The 23590-nt window shown below is 43.0% G+C and overlaps 1 protein-coding gene across 5 annotated transcripts in view; it reads left to right on the top strand.

Annotated features, from left to right (window-relative positions):
• The window catches only part of ltbp1 (latent transforming growth factor beta binding protein 1), a 163781-nt gene that overhangs the window by 30998 nt on the left and 109193 nt on the right, over positions 1 to 23590 (top strand). For all 5 annotated transcript variants that reach the window (XM_030725227.1, XM_030725225.1, XM_030725226.1 and 2 more), the window contains exon 3: positions 12332 to 12716. In XM_030725227.1, the coding sequence (XP_030581087.1) occupies positions 12332 to 12716 (385 nt within the window). The remainder of the gene's footprint in view (positions 1 to 12331; positions 12717 to 23590) is intronic.

Below are 23590 nucleotides of genomic sequence, written 5' to 3'. Positions count from 1 at the left end.
CAATACACCACAATGTGTACGGATTTGTGTCATCTTACCCATCACAAAGTGCACATAGTGTGAGAAAATAACCACATCAAGTCCACATTATGCATCATTTGAGTTTACCTCATATAATTAACTGAACTACACACACTGCATGTGTAGCCAAGGACACAGCAATAGCTAAACTTGCACAAAAAAATATCAGAACAAACAGAACAAAATTGAACCACCACTGAACATAATACAATAAATCTGGCTCCGATTGGTTTTGGTTTTTTTCCTCTTTCCATCACAGAAACCTTTTGAATTCAAATATTTCTTTCGTATGTGCCAAAGAATAAGTAACAATATAGTCAAAATGGCGGCGACTAGCATATTAGCCTACGCTGAAAGAAACTCACTCACCGGAGCTTTTCCACTTGACAATATACCGATCTGACGAGGCGATGTCCGTCAAAGCGGCTCACTCTCAAAATGAAAATCTTCAAACACTCGAAACACCATTCAAAAGAAAGTATAGTTCCACTGTTTATCCTGGACTTAACAGGCAGTAGAGCGAACGACACCCTTCCTCTCCGCCGTGTGTGCTCTGATCAGCCTAATTACCAGAAAAAAAGTAAACACGGAAAAGAAAAAAACGGGAGAACACAACGTTGCTGTCAGCATAGATGTGGGTGTATGCGCACCCTGCTGGCAAAAAATAAGAATTGCCTGAGGTTTTCACTAAACACTTAGGAACAGGAAAAATCCGGAGGTTTTCCTTATTAGTGCAACTAATGGGCGTTACACTAAGAAATGATCAGACAGGAGGGGGCTTTCAGGGAATACTGTTAAGTCTTCAGTTTCTATGCCATATGTCAGGACAAGATCCAGAGTATGATTAAAGTGGTAGGTGGGCTCCTTTACATTTTGAGAGAAGCCAGTTGAATCTAACAATAGATTAAATGCAGTGTTGAGGCTGTCATTCTCAGCATCTACATGGATGTTAAAATCACCCACTATAATTATTTTATCTGAACTGAGCACTAAATCAGATAAAAAGTCTGAGAAATCAGACAGAAACTCTGAGTAAGGACCAGGTGGACGATAGATAATAACAAATAAAACAGGTTTTTGATTTTCCCAATTAGGATGGACAAGACTAAGAGTCAGGCTTTCAAAAGAATGAAAACTTTGTCCGGGTCTTTGATTAATTAATAAGCTGGAATTGAAGATTGCAGCTACTCCTCCTCCTCGACCTGTGCTTCGAGCATTCTGACAGTTACTGTGACTCGGGGGTGTTGATTCATTTAAACTAACATATTCATCCTGCTGTAACCAGGTTTCTGTAAGGCAGAATAAGTCATTATGTTGATCAATTATTAAATCATTTACTAATAGGGACTTGGAAGAGAGAAACCTTATGTTTAATAATCTACATTTACTTGTTTTATTCTTTGGTGCAGTTGATGAAGCTGTATTATTTATTGTTTTTGAATTTTTATGCTTAAATAGCTTTTTGCTGATTTTAGCTTTGTTTTTTGGTGGTCTGGGAGCAGGCACCAACTCTATGAGGATGGGGTTTTGGGGGGATGGCAGGAGGAGAGAAGCTGCAGAGAGGCGTGTAAGACTGCAACTCTGCTTCCTGGTCTCAACCCTGGGTAGTCAGGTTTTAGGGTTAATAAATTTCACCAGATTTCTAGAAATGAGAGCTGCTCCATCCAAAGTGGGATGGATGCCGTCTCTCCTAACAAGACCAGGTTTCCCCCAGAAACTCTGCCAATTATCTATGAAGCCCACGTCATTTTTTGGACACCACTCAGACAGCCAGCGATTCAAGGAGAACATGCGGCTAAACATGTCGCTCCTGGTCTGATTGGGGAGGGGCCCAGAGAAAACTACAGAGTCCGACATTGTTTTTGCAAAGTTACACACCGAGTCAATATTAATTTTAGTGACCTCCGATTACTGCCGACGTGAATAATAATCTTACCAAATCTACGATTAGCCTTAGCCAGCAGTTTCAAATTTCCATGAATGTCGCCTGCTCTGGCCCCTGGAAGACATTTGACTATGGTCGCTGGTGTCTCTAGCTTCACGTTTCTCAAAAACAGAGTCGCCAATAACCAGAGTTTGTTTCTCGGCGGGTGTGTCACCAAGTGGAGAAAAACGGTTAGAGATGTTGTAACGTCCGGGTTGTGTTTGGTGGTGAAGAGGAGGCGGCGGGCGTACTTATCAGGCAGCCAAAAACGCACAACCACACTGGTACTGGGAATTCCAAAATGTTATCCTTTAATAGACATATTCTTCACTAACCTTACAAAGCCCGGTTGAACGGCTGCTGCATTATTATACATATAAACGAGCAGTGTTCATACAACCCGTGACAATACAGAGAGTACCGTATTTTTCGGACTATACGTCGCTCCGGAGTATAGGTCGCACCAGCCAAAAAATGCATAATAAAGAAGAAAAAAACATATATAGGTCGCACTGGACTATAAGTCGCACTTTTTTTTGGGGGGGGGGGTTGATAGAATCCGAGACCCAGAGCAGAAATTCCATCTTGAACGGCAATTTAAAATAATAATGGATTAAAGAACAGGACAAACACGGTTACGCCTACGTTACGCTAACGTAACACATTCAGCTACATGACGCACAACGAACACGTGTTCGGTATGTTAACGTAACATTAAGTTATTCAGATAACCATAGCATAAAGAACATACTGACAAGTTAACCAAACCATCAATCCATTGAATTCTTCATCCTCGGTGTCACTTCTAAACAATTCCGTACACTCCGTAGACGAAGCGCCGCTTCCTCTTCTGTGTCGCGTTAGTCAGACTCGTCGTCAGCTGCAGTTCCAATTATTCCAGCCTTTCTGAATCCCAACAGGATGGTTTGGTTGTCACTGAAGCCCATGTTTTCTTGATCCATCCAATGACTTCCAGGAAAGTTGGGTGGCGCATTCTCCCAGTTGCCGTTAAGCTGTGCTCTCCATCCATCATCCACTGCGCCCACAGGTTACGCAAGACTGCCTTAAAGCTGCAGTTCACGGAGATGTCAAGTGGCTGGAGTATTTTGGTTCATGTGTTATAAATGTCACATATACGTCGCTCCGGAGTATAGGTCGCACCCCCAGCCAAACTATGAAAAAAAGTGCGACTTATACTCCGGAAAATACGGTAAGTAAAGAAAATTAGACGTCTGCCTCGAGCCATATGTCCGTCTCCCCAAAACGTTTCTCCTGCGCTCTCTACAGAGGAGTGGTGGGCGCACACTGGTGACATCATTAACGAAAAGCTTTGACTGTTGTAAAGAGACACCTCAATTACGACTGTTACAACGTGAACAGGTTGGTGGTGTACCCGGGCTTCTGCTTAGAACTACGCTTCCTCCTCACAGCCACCCAGCCGGCCTGTTTTCCCTGCTGCTTGGGATCTGCTGGGGGGGGAGCTAACAGCGGCTAATCTACCATGGTCCGCACCCACTACAGGGGCCTGGCTAGATATAGGATTTTCCAGGGTGCAGAGCCGAGTCTCCAATTCAAGTGAATTGTTCAAGTGAATAATGTGAATACAGGTGATTCAGCAAAGAGCGTGCTAGATAAAGTAGGTGAAGATTACACTAAAATATGTTGTTATCCAGATAGATCAAGCTATACAGATTTAACAGCTAACAGACAGCAAAACACGACTGCGCTCCAAAACAGGAACAGGAAGTGATACAATACCGCAGTGAGAGCCAACACCAAGTGACAATGATATCCTTCATCCATTAAAACATTGTACGGGGGACTTATGCATGGTGACCATATTAAACTGGCATTAGCTATGTTAGCTTGCCTCTATCTCATCCATTGTTGTGTTGTGTTTTGAGCCGCATACAAATTATGTCTAGAGACTACTGTCGGCGCTGCTGTATCGGCTCCACCCACATTGAGGTGGTACTCAATTGCAATGGAAACAAAACAAGACTGTGTCAAGTCGTGCTGAGTTGAGTCGACCCGCGCTGAGTAGATACTAATGGAAACCTGGCAATAGTCAAATACCCAAATCACCTTGATTTGGATTTGAGTAGTGGCTCTACTCTGAGTCCCTCTCAAATGACTGAACTCCTTATACTATTTCTGGTACAGAGGCCAGTCCACAGAAAACTAATTCTACCATTTGGATGTGCAGTCTCATTCTTTTGGTCACTACCCAGAGCTCATGACCATAGGTGAGGGTAGGGACATAGATCGACCAGTAAATTGGCAGCTTTGCTTTTATGCCCTGCTCTCTCTTCACCACATCAGATCGGTACAGTGGCCCCAATCCATCTGTCAATCTCCTGCTTCCCTCTCCCCTCACTTGTGGACAGGACCCTGAGATACTTGAACTCCTCCACTTGGGGCAGCAACTCATTTGTGACCCTGAGCCAACACTCCGTCTTTTCCAGCTAAGGACCATGGCCTCAGACTTGGAGGTCCTAATTCTCATTCCTGCCACTTCATACTGGGGTGTGAACCACTCCAGTGCGAGATGGAGGCCAACAGAACGACATCATCCGCAAAAAGGAAAAATACAATCCTGAGGCCTCTGGAAGCCTTCCGCCACATACTTCCACCTAGAAATTCTGTCCATAAAAATTATGAACAAAATCTGCGATAAAAGGCAGCCCTTGTGGAGAGCAACACTGACTGGGGATGAGTCCAACTTTTGCTGGCAATGTGGAACAAGCCCTCGCTGTGGTCGTACAAGGACAGAATGCCTTAACGAGCTGGATACCCCATACTTTCGAGGCGCCTCCTACAGGATGCCCTGAGAGACCTGGTCAAGTGCCTTCTCCAAGTCCAGAAAACATATGTAGACTGGATGGGCAGACTCCCAAACACACTTGAATATCCTCGACAGGACAAAGAGCTGGTCCAGTGTTCCATGCCCAAGCATTGTTTCTCCTGAAACTGAGGCTCAACTAACGGATGGACTCTCCTCTCTAGTACCCTGGAGACCTGCGCGGGGATGTTGGGTAGTGTGATCCCCCTGTAGTTGGAGCACACCCTCCAATCCCCCTTATTGTTTATGGGAACCACCATCCCAGTCTGCTAATCCAGTGGCACTTCCCCAGATCTCCATGCAACATTGCAGATGCATGTCAACCAGGACAGCCCTACAACATCCTGGAAGAATGGTCAAAAATTGCCATAAACTAAACCTTGTGGAAAGCCTTCCCTGAAGAGCTGGAGCTGTTATAGCTGCAAAGGGTGGGCCAACATCACATTAAACCATGTGGATTGAGAATCAGATGTCACTCAAGTTCATATGCATGTGATGGCAGACGAGTGAATATTTTTGGTATTATAATGTGCCTCAGTGACCTCGCCCCTAATGATGGGAGAGTCATCCCCCTGATTCCCAGACTCTTCTTCATCTACATAAGCCGTGCGAGTGGGATTGAGGAGATTCCACTCACTGCCCGACTATATCCTCAGTTGACGTCAGCAACATCCCACCTGCAAGTGTGAGTAGAGCACTGCTTTCCCCTACTGAGTTGTCTGATGGTTTGCCAGAATCACTTTGAGGCCAACCAAAAGTCTTGTTCCACGGTGTCACCAAACTTCAAACACACCAGAGTTTTTGTTTCAGCTACTGTCAGAGCCACACTTTGCTTGGCCTGCTGGTACCTGCCAGCTGACTCCGTAGTCTCACAGGCTAATCAAGCCTGACAGAACTTCTTCAGCTTGATAACTCCCTTCCAATGTCCACTATCTGTTTCAGGGATTACCTCCATGATAGCCACCAACCACCTTGCAACTATAGCTCCACCCAACGACTTCAACAATGGAGGTGTGGAACATGGTCCATTTGGACTCAATATCCTCAGCCTCCCTTGGAATGCTGCTGTAGTTCAGGTGGAGGTGGAAGTTGAGGATCTTGCGGACTGGGGCCTCTGCCAGCACTATTTCCAGACTGTTTACAGAGTAAACCTCACTATACATTTAGCTTTGCCAGGTCTGCTCAGCATCCTCCCCCACCACCTGATCCAACTCACCAATAGGTGTGATCAATTAAGGGGTGGCGCGCGCAGATGCAGTGGCTCAGAGCTCTCACTTTAGATGCCATTATTTAATGTTCTTTATAGTGTTTATTTCTTCCTTTTACACTGTAAGTTGTTCCCTTCAATTGGGTTTGACCTATATAAGTTACCACAGAATAGACATTTTAAGGTATTGAAACAACAACTACATTCCACCACCCTCTGACATACCGGAGGAACTGCTCCACACATCAGTGCCTGCCTGGATTACTAGTGGGAGCAGCAAGTGGCACAGGCAAAGATGAGACAGGAAGCAAAACCGGGGCAAGCAGGCCGACATCCATGCCAGGCTAAGGAGCTCACCCAACAGACCAGCCTTGCCTAGCCTGTTTGTGGCAAACATCCAGTCCATTGTCAACAAGATTGACGATCTCAGACTGAGGATTCACTCGGATAGGATCAGCAGCTGCGGTTCCTTTCTCACCAAAACCTGGCTGAATCCAAACTAGCAGGCCGGACTGTTTACAGAGTGGACAGAACAGCTTCAACAAAGACAAAGGCAGTGGAGTGTAAATGGTAAATGGACTAGTTCTTGTATAGCGCTTTTCTACTCTAGCTGAGCACTCAAAGTGCTTTTTGAAACATGTTTGCATTTACCCATTCACACACACTCATACAAGCACTATTTTCTATTTCAAAGTACTTTCTATCTAACATTCATACACATTCATCCTCTGGCAGCTGCAGAGCAAATTGGGGTTCAGTATCTTGCCCAAGGATACTTTGGTCCCTCCCTCTTCTCCCTCTACACACAGGACCAACCACAAGACCAACACCATCGTAAAGTTTGCAGACGACACTGTTGTGGTACACAGGATTACATCCAGAAGTGAGGCTACCTACAGAACAGAGGTCGAGAACCTGGAGAACTGGAGCTGAGAGAACAACCTGATCTTCAACGCAGCAAAGATGAAGGAGCTGATTCTGATCCACTAGCTCAGGCTCCTTTCCCACCAGAGAGATGACATTCCATGTCCAAATCGCCACTCTCAGCTGCTGGGGATCGGTCCACCTGGGCCTCTGCCCTTGGCCATCGCCCAACACACACCTCACCCGACCCTTATGAGGTCTCCTGCAGGTGGTGGGCCCGTGTCTCCTCTTCGGGCTGCGCCTGCTCTCCTTTGAGCACCCTCCCCAGGCCTGGCTCCAGTGTGGGGTAACCCTATCCCAGGCATGGTAAATTGGTCCTCTGATCTCCCTCTCATGAGGGTTGCCTGACCTGCTGTTCATCTGGCCCTTCACCCAGGACCAATTTGACTTGGGAGACCCAGGGAGGACTACAGATTTTTTTTTTCTTTTTTTTCCGGGGGGGGGTCTAATTTCTGAATTTTGAAATGAATATATTGGTAATTGTACCCTGCAAAAGGCAGCCAAGAAATATAAATCAACCAAAAGCTAATGGATCATCCTTAAGCTTTATGAATATCCGTGCCTTTCCCCAAGACACATATTGACCTTTTTGTGCATCAGCTAGAAATACTGAAGAGTGACTGTTCCTGTTGTGTTGAATATTCATTATATGCCGTTCTTGAAATACACATGTAGAAGTATAGGATTTGTTGACCACAAATACAGGAGGCATTTTGTGTTTTTAACAGTATTAACAATCATATCTTTGGGAGAGATTGTGTGAGATTAGTGGGTTGTGTATAGCCTGTTTGAATCCAAACAGTGACTTATATTTGTTTGTCATTGAACCTTCATAATAAAACCACATTTCAGGGTTTCTTCAAATACTGTTATCATAAATGAATGACCTGAGGGGAAGGCCTCAAGCAGTTTTCACACATGAATTTCTGACAGTTTCAGGAGAATCAGGTCAGGATATCTCCAATGGTTATTCATTCTCACAGTGTAGCACATACTAGGAAACAGTTTACTTCACTGTTATTTATACTTTGTGAAGTTTATGTGAGGGAGCTGCTTAGATAGATAGTTGACGTGCACCAAACAAAGCCCCATTGCTAGTCGTAAAATGTACCTGACTTTTAGTAGCACTAGTTTGCACACTGGTGCAGCTTCTCGTGACATAGACTTTAACTTATTGTGCTAGCAGGTTTGACTGGCTAATGTCTGATCAGATTGCACTGACTACTTACGTTCTCACATGCATCTAAATCAGATGATTCTTAGAAAAGTTCAGGGCGACAGTGCTTACGTGCCGACAGGATTCTGTACAGCACATTCTGTGGCAACACAGGGTTGGGAGATGAGGCATCAGGGGCCTAACCACGAAACTGTGCCCAAGAGATCCCTAGCTGGATTTGTTTTCTTGGTAACATGGCAAACACCGCCCACTAAATGGCTGTACCCATTTTGGTAGGTTAGAACTGCTTTGTGCTTGTTGGTGCCAGATTAGCTCACAGTGTGAGCAGGCAGCTGTATGTCTTAAAGCTGGAAGTCAGCGGCCTGGGTTTGAGTCTGACCCTTTGCTGGATCTGGTCCCCTGCTCTTCATCCTTTCTTTCCAGTCTACTCTTCACTGTTGCACTGTCCAACAAAGGAAGAAAGGCTAAAAAAAATGCTTTCTGTTTGTGTGGTTGTTTTCCTTGTAACAAACACATTGCTTCAAATCAAAGTACATTCAGTGCATTACCCTGACTCACTTGGATTGTTAATATAATATAGATTCTTTAGTGTTATTGTTGGCTAGTGGAAAGATAGGGATTAGTGAGGCCAATAGATTCTCAACAGACAGTCTTATCGAAGCTGATCTGAACTCTGAGGGCCAGCAGTGACTCAGATAATGTGGAATTCAATACCTCATATATCGATGGCATATCTTTCCACTGCTACCTGCTTCTGAATTCAGTGAATATCTGTCCCAGCCACATGCAAGGTTAAACAGGCTGCAGCACTTACCCATAAAATCTGAGCAATTTTCTTTCACTTAGGAATTTTTTGCTCTTGCATCAAGGCAGAGACACAAAGAAAGTGGTTATGGCTCACAGTTTCTGTTTCTCATCTTGAAACCCTACAACATGAAAACAGCAACACACAACGACTAATTTGTACTATTACAGACCCCGGCGAGGATATGAAGGGTCTCTCTGAACACTAGGCCTAGCATGGTTTGATCAAAAGGTTGAGGGCATCAGCATGACTGATCTATTTCCTATCCCCAGCTAACAAGTAAATTACCGTCACTTACTCCATTACTCTTGTCACAGAACACTACTCTCATGTAGCTGACCTCAGAGAGAGAGGGAGAGAGAAAACTATTTGCAGAACAGATGGCAGCCTTTGCTCCAGGCCAGAGCGGGGTGGGGGAAATGAAAACTATTTACGCTAGTTGGAAAAGAAAGCATAAAAGCTTCACCCAAACTGGAAAATTAAGTGTGGGATTGTTTCAAAATGCTAACATAATTCAGCTCCAGGGGAGAAAGGACAGCAATGATGTAATCTCTGAGGTAATCACTTTATAGAAGAAGGGTGTAACTCAACTGATATTAGATGCTGAAAGTAGGTCCACAATTTTTTGGCCTGTGGTGGTTGTTTAGTCTCTAAATTGTGTTGGAGATTTCCTGAATTCAGTGCATTTCAGTGATATTGATTTTAATACAATCCCCACAAATAAAATAGCTTCTTCTATAGCAGGTAAAAGTAAATCTTACATTAAATTATGTTTGGGGGTCCTGAAAAGGTGCCTTTTGACCTTCCACTTTTCAACCACATTTAGACACGAGTGCGTGCTGTGAGGGGGGAGGGTTGCATTGCTAGCTTGTATTGGAGCTTTTCAGCAAGTTTGTGGAGGTGGAAGCAAAAGAATGCCTGCTGTTGTACGACTGAACAGTGTGGATTGTGCAGCAAAGTGTACCCAGAAAAGCATTATAAATGCTTCTATGTGTCATCAGTCAAACAGCACGATATCCATCATACGCAGAAGAAATGTGCACAGATCTGCTTTTTTAATAAGACTCAGTACATTAGCTCCATCTTGAGTATGTGGATGACCGCAGAGGGTGTATTTTTCCTTTTTGCACGAGATGTCTTTTGACTGTCATTTAGTTTCCTTTCATTAATCATTTTCACAAATCTCAAAACTGCTAATTAGACTAACAAGCTTAGTGAGGAGGTGACACACCCTCAGCGTCCCTGGGGAGAAAGAGAGGGACTGGTCTCCTTCTGAGTCATTTCTCCTGCTGCCCCCCCCCCCCCCCCCCCCCCCCCCCCCCCACACACACACACACACACACACACAGAGTGAGAGCAAACCAGTAAAATTTTAGACTTTATAGACAGAGCTGTCAGTATGTTCATCCAGGATTAGAATGTGGACTCAGTCTTTACTGTGGAAGTAAGATTTTTTAAAGCTGACAGTATGTTTAAGTTAAGCAGTGAATAGTCAGAGGGAGGTCCAGATGTGTGGCTTATCTTCTGTTGACTTCTTTTGTATGGTTTAACCAAACACACAGTGTATGCATGTATGTGCATGTGTGCTGGAGTTCAGTATGTAAACTACTGCTACGCTGTCTGTGAAACAGGCTTTGTAGTTGATAGCATGGCAATGATAGCGCCTTGTGTAATTACAGGCTGTTTGTTGGTCTCATTTACACACACACACACACACACACACACACACACACACACACACACACACACACACACACACACACACACACACACAAATTGCATAATTGGGTCCAGTACATGGGCACTTGATACAGAATTGTCAGCTGTCTCCTTACAGTATTATCAGTGAAGATGCGAGCTCTTATCTTTCTGTATATTTGACACTAACAGCTGTTCAAAAATAACCACATGTTCTGTTGTCTGGTCACATGCTTTTGATTTTGTAGATGATATGGATATATGCACTTTGTTTTTGGAACGTGTCTCTAGAGAGCCTTTTATACCCATTAGTTTGTTTTTGAAAATAATTCTGTTGAACCATAATTTAAAAACAATGTCTGATTTTCCAGTAAACTTTTCATTTATTATTAGTTTTGTCAGTTTCAAGTTATTTCAGTGACCATTGTGGGTTTTTCTTTCTTTAATGGAAGGGCACCAACGTCTGTATACAGTGATGTCTTTGTCTCAGCATCTGTTAATGCGCCCCTGTGAGCTCCCTGTGAGCTCTGGATTCTGTTGCCTTGTGGATTTTGTATTTTTCGGACTTTTTCAACAGCCTTCTTTAAAGGTGTGTTTTGAGTTAACTCTGGTGTATTTCTGAGTCTGTATCTGGGTTCTAATTGCATGCTTCATTACAGGATAAGGGACACAAAATGCTTTGTTTCAGACAGAGGATGAACTGAGGGGCTGAACCCACGCCCAGCACAAGATAAAGATTAACAGGGCATATTTAATAAGCAGTGACTTACTATAAATAAATAAAATATAAGTGGTGGTGGTGGGGGATACATTCAAGTACAATTATGAGTAAAGTGACAAAAAAGAACCCTAAACATGTCTTTCCTTTTTTTTGCTACTTTTCTTAATTTAGTCATCGCTTTGGCACTTTGTGAATTTATCCTGTTAAACACATTATTTGTTAAAGGGAATTTCAAATGTAATTTGTAATTATAAAGAGCCATCATTATCACAGGAGGAAGAAGTTGCTCTTAACAGTGAAGCTGCTGATTGTGGAGTGAGATTATAGTGTGCTTTTTAGTTTACGAGGCTGTGCGTACATTTGATTATCCAGTCTCCACACAGCAGACACAGAGTTGTGTCGCACATTTTGTGTTGCACATGAGCAGATCAAGAAACAAGCTACTGCATATTTAATGTATTCATAATTTAAGTTATAATAGGAAACAGTGGTGTAGGATAACACCCACATATATATTTTTTAAACTTCAGACTGCATTCTAGATGACTAATAATTTTTGAGGTATGTAAGAACTTCTCTCTGTGTTCTCTTGTGCTGGTATATGGAAGCTTTTTGGCTTTCCTATTGCAGCTTAATGCATAATAAATACATGATTGTTTTGGAATGATTTATTTATTTATTTTTTTGCTGAATTCCTAAATTGGCACTCGGGCATAAAAAAAATTAAGAATATATTACTAAGACAAATGGCAGCTCAGACTGAACTACTTGCAATGAGTAGCCCCTGCCTACACTAACACTGAGCAGAGATGTTTGAATGGAGGCTTCACAGAATTTTTGAGTAATAGTAATGTGTGTCTATAATAATGAAAACCCAAGTCTACTGTATCCATATGCTTGCTTTGATTTCCCTTTATTTTTGTACAGGTAACATCTTTCCATTATCACTTATTCCCCACCTGTCTCTTTTTTCTTCTCCCTCTCTCTGTCCTGACTGGGTTTGGTGTCATAGCCAACTGCATCCCTCAGTGCCATAATGGAGGAATGTGCCTAAGGCCTCAGCACTGTGTCTGCAAACCTGGCTCAGAGGGGAAGGCATGCGAACAGAAGACGGTACCCAGACACCCCTTTCCACCACGGCCTGGGAATGGACCCACCAACGGGCACACCACTGGTCACACAAATGGGCACACCACTGGTCATACTAATGGACACACTTCTGGTCACACCAATGGACACAATGTGGTACCGCACCGTCCCATACCTCAGCAAGTCCCCCCTAATGGTTATGCCTCTGCTCCCTCTCCAGCCAGCCACATGGGCCAGATGAAACTAACTGTGAAGCCAGCCCCGCAGTTTGTGCGCCCACACTACATACAACAACATATCCAACAGCAGTAAGTACCTGTGATTCAGTTTTTCCAGGAAACATCAGCTCAGCTTCACAGCATCACATTCAAATTGAAACATTACAACTGAAACATTACTCTGTCTTCCACATATACCTGCTATGATAGATGAGTTTTCTGAAGTCATTAACGGCACTGGAAAAGATAACAAAACCAGAAAACAGACAGATGATCACATCACTTACCAAGGAGATGAAAGTCTTAATTCTTCATGTTTGCACCAATGATTTTTCCTTTGGTGAGCTTAATTTAATGTGTTCCACATTAGACATTCACAGCATGCACAGGTGAGGAAGTAAGATTAGAATTGGCCTGAATTTAAAATCAAGACCCTTCCTCATTATTGCCCAGCTGAACCTACCCAGCACTGCTAAAGGTTCGTTTTTATGGAAACATTCCTCAGAGATATTGGTCCAGTTTTGGGTCCACATTCACATGGTACCATTATGCATTTGAGTCAGATTTGCAGGCAGCATTTTCACAACAAAATTCCCCCATCTCATCACATCCCAGAGATGCTCTGTTGGATTGAACTCTAGTGGTTGTTGAGGGCGTAGAGTTACCTTATATGAGAGAAGCCACTCTGAGATTAAATGAGCTTTGCTTCATGGGATGTTATCCTACTGAATGCAGACATTCAAAGATGGGTACACTGTGGGCATAAAGGTATCACGGTTTCAGCAAGAATACTCAGGGAGGTGGTGGCGATTAAGTGATCCTCAGTTTGTACTAAGAAGTGTTCCAGAAGACTTCACCACCACCGATTGGTGATAGAAGGCAAGATTAATCCTCTCTTTTGTGTTGTTTATACAACAGTTGCCAAAGCTTGTCTTGGGTGATGCAGTCCCACTGCAGAGTCTCGACTTACATGCTGCAAACACAAAACATTTAACCTAATGAAATACATTAGGCTTCCTGACAGTAACAAAAAAATGGGACAATTCACGTCTGTGTGCACGAACAAACAGATCTTTTGTCTTTTGTCCTGCTCGGAACAGAATTTCATTTTGGAATGATTGCTCTGCTTTTTAGCAGTTACTAAGGTGGACTGCAGCCACTATTTGTTTCAGCGATAGCCTCTTCTGGTCAACCACGTTGTTGATACCGTTACCAGGTGGGTGTTGTGGTAATGTGTGTGTGTGTGTATGTGCAACACATCAACAAACATGATCAGCAGTTAGAGAGAAAAAGAGAGCGAGCACAACAAAGTGGATCAAATTCAGGTAGTTGAATGACCCATCACCGGTTCATGCAGTTAGGATCAGATTGCTGGACTGATATACATATGCAGAAAACATGGTATTTATGTTTCAGTGGTATTTGTGTTTAAAAGGATAAATATTTTTTTTGCTTGACTCTGATTTGACAGCGTACTGTATAGCTGTTCCCATTAAAGATTTTGGAAAAAAGGAAAAGGCATTGATGAATTTGACTGAAGCCTATCGTGGTGTGATCAGAGCCGCATATTGAGGACTACTGTAAATCCACAGTTTTACAATACAGCATTTATACCAGTCACCAAACAAATCTAACAATAAAGATGCCAATTATGAGAACTAAAACAAAAACCAATCTAATAAATAGATAATACATTCAGCGTAATATGAGTCCATAATACAAATACATCTAATCATAGCAGTTTGAGCAAACTGACTCACAGAGTACAGCTGCAGGCAAAAAGACTCAACAAAAAGCTTCTGTGGAGCATCTGGGGTTGTTTAACTGCGTGTACCATCATATTGAAGAGCTGAACCTCCCTCCAGGATCTTCCCTTCAGGACCGTTTTGAGCATATCAGGCACAAGTATAGAACTAGAGCATCTTAATCCTAAAATTATGATTAACTGCAACACCAGCATACCAACGTGTACTGCATTATTATAGGTAGCATCAAGTACTAAACACAAAGCAAGGTTTCTCAATCTCTTATTTGCTCTTTATGCTGACACTGGCTGAGGGGGTGGGGAGATCCTGTGTCAGCTCTAGAATAATCCTTTGGGTTATTTTAGACATTGCTGACGAGTCTCAAGTTATCTCTCACTGTCTTTGTTTTCTCTCCTGTTAGCGGGTTAAATATTGGGGATGGGCCTTTTTAGCAAAAAATTAGATTTACTCACTGGGAACCGACTATTCTTTGAAGATCACCCACCTGCATGTGCTCTCACAGTACTGTAGCAGCTGTGTGACATGCTAGTTTTTCGTGACACAGTTTGCATGGGACCTTTTATAATTCAGAAGTTTTGATGGTTGTAATCATCTTTCATTTAAATCAAGACTTCACGTTTTTCCTTATTCACACATTTTATTAGTTCGGTGTTTAGTAGCTAATGTTCTTGTTCTATTTTCATTGTTTAGATAAAATCAGAATAAGATTTTATTGCTTAAATAAAATGTAAAAGTGTGTAGAATGGGTATTCATTCCCCCATCCAAATCATTGGATTCAGGTGTTCCAGTCACTTCCATGTCCACAGGTATATAAACCAGCATCTAGGCATGCAGAGTGCTTCTACAGATATTAGTGAAAGAAGGGGTCGCTCTCAGGAGCTCAGCGTGGTACCGTGATAGGATGATACCTGTGTGAGTGTGTATGCATGAGTGTGTGACTGGTGCATGCGAATGTGCGTGCGTGTGTATGTGCGTGTGTGTACATGAGGGAATGACTGGTACGTGCGTGCTTGTGAGAGTGTGTGTGTGTGTGGACAGCTGGGCCTGGGTTGGTGGCTTGCCAAGCCTTGGCACCTGTGGGACACGGAGGGTGGGAGTTACCCCTCCCTACCGCTCCACGCTGCTCCCCACTGGTCGTCACTGCCGCCCCTGGGGTGTGGGTGCCCGTGGGTCCCGGGGTGTGTGGCCGGATGTCTCGGCATGGTTTTTGGCCTGCTCCCTTGGCGGCCGTGGCCTGGGGGTGGCTTGGGCCTCTTTGGCGCGTGGGGGGGCTCTGCTGGGTGTCGGGCTGCTCTCGGGCGCTTGGGGCCTCGGGGGCCGCATGCCTGGCTCGTGCTGGGGGTGCCGGCCTGCCGGGGGGGGTGGGCTGCCCGTCGTCTCTGGCTCTCTGGACTCTAGCCCCTGGATTGTGGGGGTTCCGTCTGTAGCCTCCCTCCTTCCTCTTCTGGGGAGTGTACGCGGTTGCCATCGGGATGTGTGGCCCCAAGTCTTCTGAGCCCCTGTGCTGTGGATGGCCTGGGTCCCCTGGGTCCTTCCCTATCTGCCTCTGGATCGCGGGGGGCATGGTTGCAGTTTCTCGCCCTCATTATCGAATACATTGCATGACAAAGGCGCATACACACACATTACTACAAACAATAAACTTGTGTGTTTGTGTGTGTGTATATGTAGGTGCATATGGGTGTGTGTATGGATGTGTGTGTGTGTGTGTGTGTGAGTATATCAACCCCTTTTATTTATTTATTTTATTTTATTTTATTTTTTTTTTATCTATCTCCTTTCTTCCTTTTCTCTCCCCTCCCCCTTTTCTCCCCCCCACCTCTTGTTCTTGCCCCTTCCTTGTTGCCTGTCAGACTTGGCATGAATAACTAAATAAAAAGATAAATAAATAAAAATAAAATTGCAAACATTAACAAGAAGAGCCTATAGGAAACATATAGAGCTGTTCTTGTCAAAGCAAATATGTTTGGTACATCAGTACATTCGGATCATCATTCCGATTGTGAAAGATGCCAGACATGACAGGCTAAAAAAAAAAAAAAAAAAAATAGGATGATACCTGTGCAACAAGTCCAGTCGTGAAATTTCTTCACTGCTAAATACACCACAGTCAGCTGTTAGTGGGATTATGACAAAGTGGGAGCGATTGGGAACGACAGCAACTCAGCCATGAAGTGGTAGGCGATGTAAAATCACAGAGAGGGGTCAGCAGAGAGAGAGTCAATCACTACAGACCTCCAACTTTCATGTGGCCTTCAGATTAGCTCAGGGAACGGTACCTGTCTGACTGCACTGTGCCAAGAATAAAGTTTGGTGGAGGGGGTTATGGTGTGGGGGTGTTTTCAGGAGTGGGCTCGGCCCCTTAGTTCCAGTGAAAGGAACTCTTAATGCTTCAGCATACCAAGACATTTGGGACAATTTGATGCTCCAACTCTGTGGAACAGTTTGGGGATGGCCCCTTCCTGTTCCAACATGACTGCACACCAGAGCACAAAGCAGCTCCATAAAGACATGGATGAGCCAGTTTGGTGTGGAAGAACTTGACTGGCCTGCACAGAGTCCTGACCTCAGCCTGATAGAACACCTTTGGGATGGATTAGAGTGGCGACTGTGAGCCAGGCCTTCTCTCCAACATCAGTGTCTGACCTCACAGATGTGCTTCTGGAAGAATGGTCAGAAATTCCCATAAACACTCTTCCCAGGAGAGTTGAAGCTGTTATAGCTGTAAAGGATGGGCTGACATTGTATTAAACCCTATGGATTGGATGTCACTCAACTTCATATGCATGTGAAGGCAGACCAGTAAATACTTTTGACCATATAGTGTATAAACACTACATGGCCAGCATGTTCCTGCAAAGCAGACCTGCTGAGATGTTATTCTAACACTCAGGTCTTCTGATCAGGTCTTTCTGAGCATTTCATGCTTTTACTTTAAATGCAGAGGTGACCACATTTTTGAGGTTGTATTGCCTAAATTTTGGAACTGTCTTCCTCAGCCCATGACGTCAGCTGAATTTTAAACATCTGCTGAAAACTATTTTTTCATACAATAAGTTAGTGTTTTCTTGATCCTGTCACGTTTTTTTTTTTTTGCTGTACATATTACTAAGTACTAATATTATAAGTCTGGGGTCTTTTGCTTCCAGCTTTGTGTTAACATGTTTCCTTTGCATGTACAACCCCATGTAAATAAATAAAAATCTTTATTCACAATAGAACATAAAAAACATGTCAAATGTTTAAACTGAGAAAATGTACTATTTTAAGAAAGAATGGTTATTGTGAATAACATAAAAATATGCATACAATTCTACTGCCTTTGTTTGTATTGGAAACATTTAGGAAATGATATTGGTAAATGGGAATTCTAAATATATTATAGTTTGGATCCAAAGAGCATGTCACAGTTGACCTCTGATCTATCAGGAGGTAGAGCAGGTCATCTACTAATTGGGAGGTTGGTGGTTCAATCACCAGCTGCTCCAGTCTGCATGCCAAAGTATCCTTGTGTAAGATACTGAACCTTGAGCTGCTCTTGGGTTAGATAGAAGATGTTAGATAGAGAGCACTTACCTGCTCCAATGTAATGTTTGTGTAATCAAAGGAAACATCTGTCATGCTACTCTTATCTGATTTCTACTGCATTACAAACTTCTTAAAATATATTTATAAAGAACAAAGAAAACAAAATTATTAAATACAAAATACAATACTGTTCCTTTAAAATAATACTGCCAGGGGGGTGAGATCCCCTGGCGGAGGTTTGCACTCTCAGAGTGCTTCTTGTTCTGTTATGGAGATCACTGCAGTGCTCAGGAGCACTTCCAGAACTCACTGTCTGTCAACACAGTTCACAGTGCCATCCACAAATGCAGGTTAAAGCTCCATCATGCAAAGAAGAAGCCATAAGTGAACATCATCCAGAAATGCAAAAGCTCATTTAAAATGGACTGAAGCAAAGTGGAAAGCTGTTCTGTGGTCAGATGAATTAAAACTTGAAAATTCTTTTGGAAAACTTGAACTTGAACGGATTAGAGGGACCATCAAAATCCTGCATCTCTGATGGCCTGGAGGTGCATTAGTGTCTATGGAAATGACAGCTTGTATATCTGGAAAGGCACACAATGCTGAAAGGTATGCACAGGTTTTAGAGCAAAGTATGCACCCATCCAGATGACATCTTTACATATTTCAGCAAGACCATGCTAAACCACACTGGTCATCTACTTCCAAGAGCATGGCTTCAGAGTAGAAGACTTCAGGTGCTGAACTGGCCTGCCTGCAGTCCAGATCTGTCACCAGCTGAAAACATTTGCCATATTGTGAAAATTAAAAATACTGATAAAATATTTCAAAGTATTCTAAGATATATAATATATAATAAATATATAAATAAATATTTGCATACTGTTGTTAAAAGAAGAGGGGATGCTGCACAGTGGTAAACATGACCCTGTCCCAACTTTTGAGATGTGTTGTTAAATTCAAAATGACCTTTTTTTCCTTAAAATCGTACATTTTATCAGTTCAGACACCTGATACATTTTCTTGGGGTTGTAGTTGGAGAGGTTTGATTTTGTTTCCAGCAGTGGATAACTGCTTCTGGTCTGTTGGCTGTTCACAGACACGTTCATGTCCTCATAAATGATAAACTTATACATTTAGACCTAATGAGCATATCTCCACCCCTCAGAAGTCGGATGCTGCTGTTGAATAAGGTGTCAAGGATTTTTAAGACTGATACTTATGTTTGGTGTTTTCAAAATCCGATATTCCAATATATCTGCTAATTTTTTTCTGTCAGATGCATGAAACATAAGCAGATTTCCTTCAGAGTGGTTATGTGTAGTTATTTATTTACATGTTTACTCTCTGCTAGGTTTTATGTTTGTGGCGTGCCAACACGTGTTTGCCCACAGGGAAGTCACAGAGTGCTCTCTGGTGGACAAAATATACAGCTATGCAGTGCCAATTTTAATCTGGGTCAGGACTGAGTTTTTACAGAGTCCATTTTAAGGCCACCCTCTCATGCTATCAATGACCTTGAAAGTGGAAATATTCTGAAGACTTAACGTCTTAACGTTGTTCATTGCAAGCTCACGTTTCATTTGAAGGCAGCTTTGCCATCATCTTCACCATCATCTTCACCTATTTTGGAACTGATGCCACAAGATTGTTGTGCAATGTTTCCACATTTCCACTTTAACCAGTGAGCCACTCGGCACCAAGCCCATGCCTCTAACAACAGTATTCCACTTTTGGAATACTGTTGAGAGAGCATGGAGAGTCCTGATATAAAGAATCAAATCCACACCATTTCTCTTTTCCTTTATGAGCTCTCAGAGTTTAATGTTGGAGTCCAGGAGTTATTTATCTAAGGCCTCCAAACAAACTCTGCTGCTGAGACAAGCAAAGGGACTCTTCGCTGTGTTTTCTCAAACATGGACTGCTCATTGTGAAGGCTGTGTTATTGCAGTTTGCCTGGCCAGTGCTCTCATTATCACCATAAGTCAGTGTAATAATTGGTAACATTTCTCCTGGCACTTTCATATGTGGAGGTGAAATGCCATTAACTGAGCCTGTGGATAAGAGCTGGGTTTGTTTTGCCTGTCACTATATCAGATTTCTGGAGAAGTGCGGTTGAATCAGACACAGTAAAAACTGCCCTGACGCCTTGTCAGGTCCAATTGTTGAAACTAGATTTAAAACAATCCTCCCCTTTTCAGGTTGGTGTTACAGCAAAATGTTGATGGAAACGTCCAGAGTGACCAGGAGCAGTGGCTTGCTTAATGTTAGTACGTCAGAAGATGAGTGATATTTTTAGGTAGTTAGATATTTTGTTAATTAACATATTTTCTGTGTAGTGTTTTAGATGCACTCTGCAAAATGTCAAGGAGTTTTTTTTATGCCCTGCACAGGCACATGTAATTGCTACCAGACCTGTGTCCTCAAAAGCTGCTCTCAATTTGCTGAAGGGATTTATCTCTCACATGGACCTAGTCTCCGATTGGTTCTAGCAGCTGAGTGGTTATGTCATACAGTAAGATACATAATGTGGAATTAATTCCCCAGGGAAAGACGTTCTCGTCAGGTCATTTGGGTGAATGACAGAGAATATTTTTTTCCACAACAATTCTGAGCAGTCGACTGTGAACTCCTCTGTATACCAGTGACTACAAGGTGCCCAGGTCCTGTGGCTGCAAAACAAGCCCAAATCATCACCCCTCCAACACTGTGCTTGACAGTTGGTATCAGGTGTTTGTGCCGATATGCTGTGGTTGGTGTTTGCCAAATGTGGGCTGTGCATTATGGCCAGACATGCCCACTTTGGTCTCATCAGTCCAAAGGACATTGTTCCAGAAGTCTTGTGGTTTATCCAGAAGCAATATTGCAAACCTAAGCCTGCTGCCATGTTCTTTCTCCTGGCAAGTTTGAATTTAGTTTGGATTTTCTCTGATCCACACCAGGTCAAATGTAAACATACAGGCTCAAATATATGAATACACCCCACTAATATTTGGACACACTCACCCATTCATATGAATGATACTGTACATGGCAGTCGTGACAGCCACAGTTAACAACATTAACTGCAGCTGTCCAGAGGCAAACATAAACTCAAAAATACCCCCCCCCCCAAAAAAAAACAAACAAACAAACAAACAAACAAAAACGCCTCTTTATTGCTGTTTAACTGCAAAATAAACCAAAACATACACAGAGCTATGCAGCTGCAAACTGGAACCACAGAACTGAGGAACACACAACGGGAGGAAGGACGCAACAAAGAACTGAGGAAAACTGAGGGCTTAAATACACATGAGGTAACTGGGGAGAAAGGACACAGCTGGGCAAACAGGACACAGGTGAACAGAATCTAACTAACGAGAAGAAAACTATAAACAGTGCATACAAGAGAAAAGACTAGCAAAATAAAATGACTAACCACGACAGACAGAGATGCAGACTTGACACATGGAAACCAGGAATTAGATACAAATAAACTGTAATAAAATACATAACACATAACTAAACTATGAAGGTCTGAGGATACAAATAAGAACCCAACCAGGAACTATCAAAAGGTACAAAACGCAAAACCAGAATTTGACAGTCCAACACAAAATGCTCGGTCACAGACTGAGGACCTACATGGATGACAGTATGTCAATGCCTTCAAGATGTTACACATAAATACAGATGGAGTTAGCATGACCCAGCAGCCATTAATGGGATACAGTAGTGGTCTAGTTTGCTTTGGCCAAATTCAATCTGGAATGTTTTTTGTTTTTGGACAATTACTTGAAAATGGGTGATGTAGTTGGAGGGCAATGATAACTGCATTTCCAATTGTACCTGGTGTGGCTTAAACATCTCACTGTGATGAGGACAATGCTTCCTGTTCATGATTTCCTGTGATCAACTAATGGTGGCAGATATTAACAAATCATTAACAAATGTTAAGTCATTTTTTTTGATTTACAAACCAAATGAGAAGATGAGGCCCTGCAAGTATATGTTGCATTATCGAAGCTAGCACTGTGGAACGTTTTACATAACTCCAGTAAACACAGTTAATAATTCAGGATATTTGCTGGTTTAGATTTGGGCACTCTGAAAATGGATGGGTTGGATGTGGTTTCCTAACCAATGTTTCAGTAATGAGTTAATCATAATTGTAGTGAGTCCTGTACTATTTATTGTATGGGTCATTTTTCAAATTGCTTTCTTTTAAACTCACTTGTCAGGTGAAATGTGATGTGTGGGTAATTGAAGATAAAGAAAGGGTCCAAAGAGAAGGGAAAAATGTCCTGGTCAGTGTTTTGTGTGTCAACAGTAAGATGAGCTATGGCACTGAGGTATCAGTGGCACCTCAGTGCAGTTCCCACTTGGGTTATATGTGCTTATGAGACTTGGATGTTATTAAGAGTCCCCCCCCCCCCCCCCCGTCATTGCAGTCCAGCCACATAAATCATGGATGACAGGCTAATGCTATTGTAGTGTCACTGTGGTTCAGTTGCGAGAGTCAAATAGTGCAGCTGAGAGTATGGAAGCTCTAACCCTTACAGTTGTTACCCAATGTTAGTTCCCACAGGCATGAAAACACTCACATGTGGCCTGATATGGGACTGACAAAGTAATTGAGCTTGATCAGATTTAATTTCAAAGCTTTACACGGTTTGTAGCAGATACTGAAGCTAACGTTCAGTCATGTGGGTTGCTTACAGTTTTTCCAAATTTAGCTATTGAATGGCACTGTAGGTGCTTCATACCTTGGTGCAGATCTGAACCATTTAGTTCAATCAAATTTGACCTGTCTCTTTTTGTTAGACCTTTCTTATTTAGTACTGTTAACGACTGCTAAAACCTCAGTTTATGTGTGGCTCTGACACATCTGATGTAGCTTCAGGGTCTGGAAAGTTAAGCAATGATGAAGTTCCTTAAACATGCATTCTTTTTAAGAAATGGAGTAAAAAAAAATATCTGGTTGTTTAGAAGCTGAATTGTACTTTGAACTACAGTAATTTAAATACACTTTAAAATTAGAGACCAACTTACAAGATAACACGAGCTGCAGTGCCAGTAAGGCTGGGACTGCCTGTTGTGCAGTGATGTTGACAAAATGAGACAAACATGTAAATATCTGCCAAAGTGCTCAAAACCACCTCAGTAGCTGTCGCTGCTACAGTAGCTGTCCCTGCTACAGTAGCTGTCCCTGCTACAGCGTCCCTGCTACAGGAGCTGTCCCTGCTACAGTAGCTGTCCCTGCTACAGCGTCCCTGCTACAGGAGCTGTCCCTGCTACAGCGTCCCTGCTACAGTAGCTGTCTCTGCTACAGTAGCTGTCCCTGCTACAGCGTCCCTGCTACAGTAGCTGTCTCTGCTACAGTAGCTGTCCCTGCTACAGCATCCCTGCTACAGTAGCTGTCCCTGCTACAGTAGCTGTCCCTGCTACAGTGTCCCTGCTACAGTGTCCCTGCTACAGGAGCTGTCACTGCTACAGGAGCTGTCTCTGCTACAGGAGCTGTCCCTGCTACAGTAGCTGTCCCTGCTACAGCATCCCTGCTACAGGAGCTGTCTCTGCTACAGTAACTGTCTCTGCTACAGTAGCTGTCCCTGCTACAGCAGCTGTCCCTGCTACAGTAGCTGTCCCTGCTACAGCAGCTGTCCCTCCTACATTAGCTGTCCCTGCTA

This window comes from Archocentrus centrarchus, unplaced genomic scaffold (assembly GCF_007364275.1).
Source record: "Archocentrus centrarchus isolate MPI-CPG fArcCen1 unplaced genomic scaffold, fArcCen1 scaffold_50_ctg1, whole genome shotgun sequence".
Taxonomy (NCBI): domain Eukaryota; kingdom Metazoa; phylum Chordata; class Actinopteri; order Cichliformes; family Cichlidae; genus Archocentrus; species Archocentrus centrarchus.
The sequence above is the reverse complement of the archived record's forward strand: the minus strand, read 5'-3'. Positions and strand labels throughout refer to the sequence as shown.